Source organism: Camarhynchus parvulus, chromosome Z (genome assembly GCF_901933205.1).
Source record: "Camarhynchus parvulus chromosome Z, STF_HiC, whole genome shotgun sequence".
Lineage (NCBI taxonomy): Eukaryota > Metazoa > Chordata > Aves > Passeriformes > Thraupidae > Camarhynchus > Camarhynchus parvulus.
The window spans coordinates 54,069,591-54,081,723 of record NC_044601.1 but is presented as its reverse complement, the minus strand read 5'-3'; the positions used below and the strand labels follow the sequence as shown (position 1 = coordinate 54,081,723).

The window sequence follows — 12,133 nt, the reverse complement described above, 5'->3', positions numbered from 1 at the left end:
AAGAGAGCAGGAGAAGCAGTTTTGACAAGGACAGGTAATTATAGGACAAGAGGGAATGGCTTTTAACTGAAAGGGAGGTATGTTTAGATTGGATATTATGGGGTGAGGCACTGGAGAAGTTGTGGGTGTCCCACCCCTGGAAGTGTTCAAGGCCAGATTTGAGCAACATCTTCTAGTGGAAGGAAGGTGTCCCTACCCATGGCAGGGGCTTGGAACTTTAGATGATCTTTAAGGTCTGTTCCAACCTAGATCAGTCCACAATGCTATAATTCTGTGACAAAAAGTCCAACATAAAGTTGCAGCAAAACCGAATTTTGTTATCTTGAGAGCATCCTGTTTCACAGTGTCAAATCCAAAACTGATCAAGGGTCCCATATAGAAGCATAAAAGTCTCTAAATCAATTTTCATATGTAAAAAATGGGATATGATAAAATTCCTGTTCTCACTAAATAGCAATGACAAAGGGTTTTTCCCTATTCTTTTAAGCCACTATAGCGTTTTTCCCACCTATCTTTTCTCTTTGTCTGCTGTGGATGTCTAAAGCATTATTCATCTAATTTGCCAATCTATGTTTTCTGAGTCAAAAAGCTGCTGGATTGCAGAGCATACCATTTATGATCTTGTAAAATAAAACTCCTCTTTGCAAGCAGCTAATCACAAATAAGTAGCCAGGAGGGAAAAAGTTTAAAAGGTTCTTGAGCATTTATTTAAGTTTGTCCGCTTCAGAGATGATATCACCAATTCCCCTGCCAGCAATTCCACCTAGGTGGTTACCCAGTCCTCAACCACAGCAGGTCTTTCCAGAAAGAGCTGCTGCTTACAGAACCAGCAGGAGCCACCACTAATACAGTGGCTTCTCTCCCATATAAAGCACTTCTTGCATAACCAACTGTGGAAATGTAAAAATGAACAGAAGAAAATAAAAACACAGGAAAGGAAAAGAACTCACAAGCAAATTCCAACAAAATGAGGAAAGTACTATCAAAACATTTTTCTTTTTTTATAGGTTGAAAAAGGTGAACACTTTCCAATGCCAAACCTCACACTGCAGATCTTATATCCCAATGTAACAGCTGCCAAAAACACTCTTCTCTACCTTACTGGATTGTCACATTCCCAGGTAAGATAGGAATTTCTATTTGTATGATCAATTTAAATTTGAAATTTATGTTTAAGGAACTGCAAATTGCAGACATTTGGGATTATGCATTGCTTTTAGTCTAAATAACAAGTTACTGTTGTTTTAAAAGTATGTGCAGAGGTGCATAAGAAGACAGAGGGACAAATTTTCATAAAAGGAAACAAGCAGATTTAAAATGGTGTTGAAGAATAACTGCACTGTCACAAGGCTAGTTTGTTATATTGCAAGTGCTAAGATGTCCAGACTCAAATGTGAGCCTCATATTCTCTTCACTGTCAGAAGTGCTTATTGCAAATGCTCGAATCCTGCTGGGTCCATCTAAAGCCCAACCTTCTGTCACTTCTCTTCTTTTGGGAACTGAAATTAACTTTCATGCATGTCTGCTCTCCAGCACTAGCAGTCCTCTTCTGACTTCTTCCTTCTCTGGGGCACTGAGTCTTCTTGAAGGCGATGGTAGGTCATATGTTTCAAATGCTCTTCACTGCAGCCCTCACTTGAGTTTTTCCATTTCAGTCCTCCAGTACAACTGGCAGAGATCATAATTCCAACAAATTCCATTATCCTAGAGCTGTAGGTACTACAGCTAGAGCTGTATCAATGACTACATGGCTGAAAAACCCAGCTTTCACTAAGTAGTGACCTAAACCTTTTTTTTTCTTTCACTCAGAGACATATACGCATGAACGTCCCTGCTAATAATTTCACTTAGTTTTCCAGTGTTGCCCAACTGAAAAATAAACCAAAATATATGAATGAGATTCACTTTAAAACAAAAATATCAAATGAGCAAAAAACCACCCATATTTGGAATACAAAAGAAGTTGTGTCTGTTTTTGATTCCCTTTCCCCATTATTGTCATTCCTAGTCAATCACCCCATTTGACACATTTGCACATAAATTCAGTAAGTCTTGTTTTTTCTAAGACAAATTTCGTGTCCTGCTAGCTACACCTAGTGATAGTAGAGTGACAAAGTGCATTACAGAGGATTTGTATCCTTTTCATGCTAGCAGTGTGAAAGTCAATGACCTCACTGAAAAAAAGTCCATTCCCCCACACTGAAGACACCAAAGGCTTTCCTAGCTACCTGTGAAGCAGTCCCAGAGATCCCTCAGTGCTCCAGAATCCACTCCTCCTCCCTGGATATTGCCAGTGAGGATTCTGCATCCTGCACTTAACCTGCCTGTCTGCTTGCTAGGCCATTCTCATGCAAAAGCTGTTTAGCTCATTTAATAGCCATCTCTTGCTGGTTCACATAATGGTCATCTTGCAGGAAGCTCTTGTTTGCTTGTACAGATGTTTGAGTAGCTGCATAGAGTTTAGGTTAAATTATCTCATAAATATTTCATGTGCTGTTTGGATAATAATACTTCAATACATAGACATCTGAATTTCCTATTCTGCACTCTTGCAATATGCAATTTTATTTTAGTGGCTAGTAAACATTATAAATGTTATTAAATATTAAATATTATCAATGTTGACTTGTTTCCAGATAATTTTTTGTAATAGGTTGCATATCCAGACAATAGGAATATTATTTGTATTTATGCTTACAGAATGCCATCTGCCAAAGCAGTTACCCTGTAGATCCCTTAAAGATTGGCACTGGGAAACCATTTGTGCTGTCAAAAATAAAAGAACCTACAAGGGATACAATTATGGTAAGCCTATTCATAGTATATATATTCACTGCAGACATTAATCCAGATCTTGGAGCTGAGTACTTCTGAAAAAGAGGTGTAAAAACTGCTCTGAAACGGTATAATTTGGAAACTTACTTTGTTTTAATAACTTAGAAAACCTCTTCTATGTCAACTAGAGCATGTTTTTTATTTGGCTGCAAAACTCAATATGGAACTAAATTTAGATAGTTTGGGGTTTAATTTAAAAAATATGTAAATAGCCGTAGCACATTTGACAGCTGAATAAATCATTACTGTCTATTTTCCCATTTTAACTACTAAATAGTAATATTTTAAATGCTTCTTATGTCCCTTTCAGCTCCATTAGACACCAAGTAGACTGGGTAGGTTTTCCATGCAACTGTAATTGATGATTCCATTTGGAAAGGACTAACCCTTCTCATTTAGAATAAAGAGCTACAAGGGATTTTGATGCTGTAGTTATGTTAGCAGGTCAGGGGGAAGGTGTCCTCAGCGCAGAGGTGCAAGTGGAATTTCTGGTGCAAATGAAACCATGGGAAGAGTATCTTGCCATGCTTATCATTGTCCTTCACAGAGGTGAAAAAGTCTGGGCTAAGTGACAGTTTCCAACTATTTATAATGTAATCCTGCTGTACTTCTGGCTAGGAAGTAAAGCTACTGAAATTTTCACACACACATATTTCCCTGCTTGAGAGATTCAGGTGTCCCAAGATTTGAAAAACACTTCAGAAGAGCCATAGCTGTGTTGGTAGAAAAACACTTGCTTTTACAAACTGTGCCTCCCTTAGGAGTTCAGTGATGACTTTTGCTCCATAGCTGCAGCGACAGAGATTCCTCAGGGTTTGCCAGCCTGCAAAAAATTGAGTCTATTCTAGCACAGCACGAATATCTCAACCCATTTTATATAATGCAGTGTCACTTTTACATAAAAAGTTACAGTAATTAATACTGGTGTCATAGCAAGTGATCTGTATATATAGTTGTTTACATGGCTTCATTTTTATGATGTGAAAAGTCTCTTCCTATTTCCTCATGCTGGTCCCTTTTAAACAGGACTGTGATACATACAGCTGTGCTTCTATTAATTGTGCCCTGGTCCCATCTGACATATATCACGTGAATGTTTCTTTGAGAGTATGGAAACCTACCATCATAAAAGTAAGTAAATCCTGTTTGTATTCAGAAAACTTTTGAGTTTGAGAAACTTAAGCCAATGTTTCTAATGTCTATTAAAATTGTGTCTTTCAATTTCTTAAATGTCTCCTCTAGTATTTGAAGTAGTTTTTTTTGCTATTTTAAAATTTCCTTAAAACTGGGTCACATGCACTTTCTTATCCCTAAAGTAAGTACTTACAACTTAGCAGGAGTTTAAAATCTTGGTGAGAGGGCACCCCTTACTTACTCTGTATTGATGGTCCTTTTCTAATAGCTACTTATGCACCCACAAAGTCTAATCCAGCAGATATGAGAAGGAGCACATATTTTTTAAGTAAGTCTTAATCTGTGAAGATTTCTCAACTCTAGAAAGAATTTTTTTTTATTAAAAAAAACAGAAGAGAGACATTAGTATTCCAGAATTAATTAATATTCTTTTGAAATCTCTGCTATCTACCCTTTCAAAGCAGTATTGCTGTCTTGCAAGCAATAATGTGTGCTGGAGGTGACATACATGAGCATTTTCACTGACTTTCATGTTTTTCAGCATCCCCCAAAGCATTAAGTTTTCCTTCACCCCTCTCATTGCTACAAAGCTTTTTACTAAAAATACCTATCTGTAAACCATAGCAACTACTCTCTTCTTTCAGGCCAGTATTCACAGCTTAACTCTTGTTGTGAAAGCATTACTTAGGAGTGAGAACTCATCACTGATTTTGAGAAATGACCATCAAAAACTGGAGGTAAGAATGTGATCATTGACATATTTGTTCTTCATAGAACTTGTTGTGCTATGGAATCATTCATTTTTATCCATTACTAATGAACTGATTGTTACCTTTAGTAATGAATTATCCTACTCTAAAAAGAAGTGATTTGCATATTACAGTGGAAATGTCAGAATTAGTCAGAAAATAACACCAAAAGCTCAGTACCCTCCAGTGTAGTTAGGTAAGGATAAGTACTATATGAATTTTCTTTGCTTGCTATAATATAAATACTTCCTGCAGCTATATAAATTAAAAATATAATTTAAATTCTTTTAAGGAATCAATACTATTTGAAAATTGTTCTGAATCAATTCAAATTGATCATACTTGGCATTTTCTTTACTATTTCCTTATTTATTCTTTCCTTCTACTTTGTTACCCAAGATATACATTTGAAACAGGATTTTTTATTTTTCAGAAGTTCATTATGATTTTTGTAGATAAGGAAATATATAACATGATAATAGTGGCATCAGATATAAAGAGAAATGTCTACAATTTTGTTACAGGTATTAGTCATCCCTTTACTACTCTCAACTCCAAGCATTTATAGTGTTTAAACATTGGTCTTTTGTGATAACTTGTACATGGAGAAGCTTATTTACTACAGCGTCCATTTTTTTAAGCAGAAATCTTATTATGAGTTTTTATTGTTAATATTCCAAAATTTAGAAAAGTAATATTCAATATGAAATACATCTTGCACAAAATATTTTTGAAAATGCAAAAATCAGTGGTCCATTTTTAGCTGGTTTTGTATCTAGAAATTTCTTTTAAGTGACAGATTAAAATTCAGTTCAGGAGTAAAAACACAGCTGAGAGGCTTGCAGATCATGAGCCAAGGAATTTCAGAATTAACTTTTTAGAGACATAATTTCATGCTGAGTGTTCAGTTCTTCAATGCTCTTTTTAACTATAAAGTTGGTCTCTAATAAATTCTTTAGTCAACTCAAACTCCTGCATGGTCACATTTATTAAAAAGTGAATATTACTTGTTTCTGTTGGGTTTACACCAGATATGCCATGTTTAAAATCAAGTAAGTTTCTACACAGGCTTTTACACTTGTGCTTACCTCCGTCTTTCAGGGGGGCTGGCACTGAGTGAGGAAGAGTGTACTGAAGAAATTCATTAGCTTATTCTTCTACTGCTCATGATTTCCGTCCTGTGTCCTTTAGGACAATGATCACTGACTTGTAGCGGTGCCACTCTCATAAATGAATCCACTTACAAAAGTGCAAAGTATTGTGTAAATAATCTCCAGCCTTTCATGCTTCAGATTATTTTCTTAATTCCCTCCTACTAATTCCTCTTGGTAAAATGAAGTGGTGCCCTGGGAAATAACTGTATACGGATTAATCACTGCTGCTGTTTTGATATTTTGGAAGGACACATTATTTATTGCTTATGTTCTGAACACTTTGCAGACCATGATCAAGATTTCCAAAGAACACCCACCGGGTACAGTCCCCTTATGGGTTATCCTCCTGAGTATCTTCGCCGGACTCTTGATTCTCGCACTGCTTATATTTGCTCTGTGGAAGGTAAGCTGCACGTCCTTGTCTTCAGGAGCCTAAACAAACATGCTCAAATTCTCCCTCATTTCTTTCTCATAACTAGAACCTCACAGACAATAATTGTATCTAGTTGTAGATAAAGTAGTAGTGTGAAATCTTGAAAAAATTACAAAATAACTAATTACACTGCATTTTTTCTGATGTGGAGTGAGTGGTACTTCCTGATTGAAACCTATATTGCCATTATGCTAGGGAAAGAAAAATAGGAATATATTTTAGCATGAGTAAGGGTTTATTAAAGAATTTTTCTATCAGCTTTTGCTGTGACCTTTGTCAACTAGGTTTTTTTCTGTTGTGCAAGAGATGCTAGGCCCTGTGGTGTAAGTCTTGCCACAAGTGGGCACTCTTCTCCAGGCTAAATATTTTGTTCATAAACTATTAAGTTAGAAGGTTACAGCTTAAAAATTTCAACATGCATAATCTCTTGAAAATTTTTAAATTATAAAATAAAATATTATTTATTCAACTGATTAACAAATATTACTATTAAGCACTTTAATCCTTGACAATATATGAGCAAAGCAATGATTCAGCACTCTATATATATTAACTGTACTTAGTTTTCCTATTCCAGGAAAAACAGTGATGTGATAAAATATTCATTAACATTTTTTAGCAGTGCAAGTATTAAAACAGTAGTAAGAACCAACACATGAATGTAACCAGTATGGTTTATATGCTTTGAGCAGTTCTTAGTAACTTTTTTTCCTTTTTGCAGGCTGGATTTTTCAAAAGGCCATTAAAGAAGAAAATGGAGAAATAAAAAAAAAAAAGAAAATTAAAAAAACAGAGAAATTTTTGCTCAGGTCTGCCTCCAAAATGTTACTGTAAAATTATGAACTTATATGCAGTGGTTACAACGCTTTCCAAATGCTGGTGCATGAAAAAAACCAAGAAACAGAAAAACAAGAAGAAAATCAAGCACACATGCAAAGAAATTATGCAAAAAAAGAATTAACAACCTTGCAGCATTTTATGATCTTCAAGAACATACCTTTAAGCATTGCTTATTTTTGGAGAATAACTGAGTTGAAAGATTCTAACATTTTTGAATACAGAAAGTTTGTAATCATATTTTTATATACCTATGTTTGTTGAATCATTTTTCATTCCAAATTACACAGCAGCTCAGCTTGTATGTAGCAATCCCAGTTTTTTTAATCACCTTATGATTTTCAAAAGGAAAATGCATAATTTTCAAAATTCCCTCCTAATGTTGGTTCTGTGGAAGCAGATTCTCAATTCACAAGGCAGAACATGTAAACTTTGAGAATGCACCAAATACTCTGTGATAGCTGATGCAATGGCAACTCAGAAGACAGAAACACCTCCAGAATATTGGGTGAAAATTACTGAAATACCGTGGATTTCTCTTTCTGCTCATTTTAGCAAGTCCAGCTGAACGAAGGATACTCCAAGAAAGAGACTTTTATGGTCAAGGACCATAAAGGGTTGATCCATTAAACCACATAACTGTTTAAACTTGAAATATATTTTTGGCAGGCCTAAAAATGCGCAAATCATTTAAGCCCATCTGATTGCACACTGTACTCAAATAAGCAGGGCATAATTTTATCTGCAAATTGAAATGTCCATATTTATGCAGAAAATGTTTAGAGGCACCGTGAAAGTTTGACTCTTGCTGTATATCTTGGAGTAGCCAGCAGGGTGCTTCATAAACTGTCACTGTAAATTTCTTGTGTAGCTATTTAATCCAATGAATTTAAAGTGTACAAAATGAAAATTATCAAAAGAGCACAGATAGGAAATTCAGCACTGGCAAGCTTCTTCTAGTATTATAAGTCACAGCTCATCTTTATTACTTAGGAATTTAAGAAGTGATGAAGAATTTGCATACTAAATAAGCACTTAAAAATGATGTTTATTTTGTGTCAAAGATTAAAAGTTTATATGAGAATACACTGAAATGTAGATAGCAAAAGGTTTCTTTAAGAAATTTTTTCTTTCTATTTAGATCATTCAGTTTCTTCCTTTCTTTCATGCACTTGTCTTCCTCCCATGAGGATCTCCCCTTGAGGCTCATGGCTGTGCCATGACCTTGAGCACTTCCTGTGTTTCTTGGAGCCACATGAAATTAACAGGAGAAAAAGGATGCATGCTGGCAAAGTGTGATGCTGCCTCAGCATGACTCAGTATTGATTGCCAGTAGATCAGAAAATGCTGAGGAGGTGTTCTAAGTTCTGTAAGACATACTTGCTGGCAGAAAAGATTTGCCTTGCCTAGGAAGCCAGGAAAATTTGTTCCTCCTCTTGGGACAACTAGCACTGAGGAAAAAAAAATTTTAAAAAGCAGTTTTCCAAAAGGTTTTTGCTTATCACTGTCTTTATAGTAATAGCTTTAAAAAGAGTAAAAAAAATTATAAACACTTATTTTTCAAGAAGAGAATATAGATTGGGGTAAACATGCTGACCAGTAAAACTCTCAAAGTGTGCCAGAAGGTGTTTCATTGCTTGAAAGGTGCTGTCCCTCTTCAGTACCTTTTATTTAGTTCCTAAGTTAGAGAAAGTGGCTATTGGGAAAGGCTGGCTTATGTGAATGCAACAAGTAGGACTGAGTTTGAAAGCGTTGGCAGTTTCTCCTGGTGTCTGTGGGAAAGGTGGTTATTTCATAGCAGCAGTCTGCTGAAGGTAGCAGAATGAGTCAGAGAAGAGGGCAGAGCCCTCCGTGGGAACACTGTGGGTGGTTGTGCTTTGCAGAGCCTGGGAGATCTGCTGAGGCAGTGGGATGTGGCTGCTGTGCTCATCTGGACAGCTGGAAGGGCCCCCTGCCTGAAGGGGCTCTGAGCACAGAACACATGAATGGAAGCAAAAATGTGACAGAGAGGAATTGTAGTAGAAACCCTGCTTCATTCATTGTGAAAGAAACCAAAAATCTATTCGTTGAACTGTGAAGATAAATTAATACAGCAGTGATTTCAGTTCCAAGTAAGATGTAGGTTTTACTTTAGGAAAATGTATTATTTTGCCCATTTGTTTGAAAGAATTAAATAGCACTTGTCACCATAGCGTTTGAACATGTTGGAATTGTATTTTTTTTTCTCACAGTATCTCTGGAAAGGCATAGATAGCAGTGTTGTTAAGCTCTAATACGTTTGTAAAGGAACAGAATTTTGAAGGAATTGTGACTCACCTATGCACACGTAGGAAATCTATGGTAGATGAGGAAATACTTGTATTTATTATTATTCATTCAGTTTGTTAACAATGAGGTCATTTTTCCTGGGTTCATAAAATTACTCACAAGTTGTGTAAGACACACGTAATTCTTAGGCAGCATACTTTTAAGTCTTTCACTATTTAGTTATGATAAGCTGTTAACCAGAGTTTTTCATTTTTCCCATGACATTTCATATCTTATTTTAAAGCATGAGCCTAACTGAAAAACATATAAGTCAAAAGAACAGTCTATTTCCCTAGATGAAGACTATGCAAAAATAAATCAATACTATTTATCAATGTAGAGTATGTTTAAGATCAGTGTTTCATTTTAGACTTTCTTTGCACTGTAAAAACAGTAATAAGCTTTGTATAACCACACTGCTTTCCTCTTTCATGATGCATTCTCTTTTTTGCACATTTGTCCTATTATCATGTTTTCAATTATAATATCTATTTAAAAGATAAGTATACATACATACATACAAGTATGTCAAGGGGATAGCACTATAGCACATTATTCTTACACAATTCTTAGCCATTAGTAAACTTGTTAATTTTATCCATACTAGCCTTTCCACACAGCACTGGAAGAGCAGTATTTTACTGCTTTTCATTATATACAACAGAAAAACCTACTGAAAGCAATATTGCAAGCATCAGGAACATCTCACTTAAATTTGGCAGGCACTAAAGGTACCAGAACCTAATTTTACAGCATGTAACCAGTTTTATTCCTAAAAATAGGCACATTAGAGTTGTAATGTGATTCTAATAACTATGAAGATAAATATTTTTTATTGAAGCAAATTTGTGTAAAAATTAATAATAAATTTGATGTGTAATCAGAGATTAGGCAACTAAAGGATTCTGGCCCACCCAGCTCAATTCCGAACTTCAGCACTGAAGTAGGTAACTTACTGGAAATGGACAAGCTACTTTTCTATAGGGCAGGGATTCTGTGCACACTCCTGCCTCAATATCAGGTTGTTCTAGAGGTTGCTGATCCCATACATGATTTTAGAAGTCTTAGGAAACAGCATCTCCATTAGAGCAGTCTTGAGCAGCTGCTTGTGCTCTGTTGGCAGTTCCTTTGCTTGTCTGGTTTCACTCTTAAGTCATTTCTATGAGCCATTACTGCAGACACAACCCACATACCCTGACCCCTTACCTGAGCCCTTTAGTACATATCCTGTGCTGAATCATTTTGAGCATAGTGTTCCTCTTCTTCAGAGCTTGAGTCAGGGGAATCCACCCTAAACTGAAGCCAAGGGTTTTCATCTCACCTGGCACCAAAAGGCTGGAGTTAGGGTCATATTCATCTAATGAATTCTACATAACCTAATTGGTTAATTTCTTCAATTGCCTGTTGTATAGATAATGACCCATTCAAAAATAAAAGCAGATAAGATAATCAGAATCTACTGCTCTTAACTATACCACTTAACAGGAATAAACGGGGATTTACATACTTTTTAAGAAAACCACAACATTCTGCACAGCATTTTCTTTTTCCTGTAAAAGTATTCCATGTGCTTTATTGATTAAAAAAGAAATTAAGAGTCTAACAAGTCTCCTGTGTAGTTTGTTTGCTTGTTATTGATGTAAGAATAATATTACCTCATCTCAGCACCTAAAAACAGATTCATCTGTTCATCTTGCCTGTCAATAGAAAGGCATTGTAGAAACAAGCATTCTCACACAGCATAACATCCAGGAAATCTTGATGTGGTCAAGCTGTCACAAATACATTGTCATTAGGTTCATGGACTTTGTGCTTATATCCATGTTTGAAAGCTTTTTAGAAGATCATATGACTTCCTGGCACAGAGTTGTTTCCATGACACTGAATAAGAGTTGAAAGACACATTCATTTGTTCATCTAACCATTCTTCCTGTCCAGAGATTTCTCTGTACAACTTATTCCTGTAACCCAAATAGTTTATGGTCTTGCATAATTATACATGATTCTCATTAATGTCCTTAGACCTAGTAAATGTTTGTATCAAAACTTCCTAGAAGACAAAGATTATGCCTTTTATATCACTATTAACTTTTAGAAAACATTACAAAATATGCAATAACTGTTCTCTCATCGAAGACTGCTTTGATGCTGAATCACAGTTCTCTAACAGCAACATCCTGTCTAGTCATGGGGGAGTGCTTACCAAATTAACTACTCTGTATGTATCTGATCATTAAGAGTTTGCTGGACCTTGCCCAATGGGAGCATTTCAATGAAAATCAGTGGGGGAAAAGTCCATTTCTAGTTTTGGTTGGTTGGTCTAAATTACTTTTCAGTGAAATTAATGAATAACCAGAATCACTTCTTCAAAGCAAGAACTGTAATGTGATGTGTGATTTTCACAGAATTGGGTTATAATTCATTGTGTTTATCAGAAGCAGGCCTTAGCACTTAACAGTTCAGAGATAATATCATTTCATGCAGTGGGTGTGGTTTGAGCCCTGTAACAACAAAGAGTCATAAAGATTAAAGTGCTGATGAAGTTTTAGTAACAAATGGCTGATACCACAATTTAGACAGCATAGTTGGATTCTGCTTTAAAAAGTGGGAGATAAAATGAACTATCATCAGTGAAATCATGCTTTAGTTAGAAAGACTGACACCTCAGAGATATTGGATTTTGT

The 12,133-nt window shown here is 35.7% G+C and overlaps 1 protein-coding gene across 2 annotated transcripts in view; it reads left to right on the top strand.

Moving 5' to 3' along the window:
• ITGA1 (integrin subunit alpha 1) overlaps positions 1–11,071 on the top strand; it is a 73,726-nt gene extending 62,655 nt beyond the window's left edge. For both annotated transcript variants that reach the window (XM_030968280.1, XM_030968279.1), the window contains 6 exons: positions 1,008–1,121; positions 2,701–2,805; positions 3,862–3,966; positions 4,614–4,706; positions 6,159–6,275; positions 7,027–11,071. In XM_030968280.1, the coding sequence (XP_030824140.1) occupies positions 1,008–1,121; positions 2,701–2,805; positions 3,862–3,966; positions 4,614–4,706; positions 6,159–6,275; positions 7,027–7,071 (579 nt within the window). In that variant the 3' untranslated portion in view covers positions 7,072–11,071. The remainder of the gene's footprint in view (positions 1–1,007; positions 1,122–2,700; positions 2,806–3,861; positions 3,967–4,613; positions 4,707–6,158; positions 6,276–7,026) is intronic.
• Positions 11,072–12,133: the final 1,062 nt, after the last annotated feature.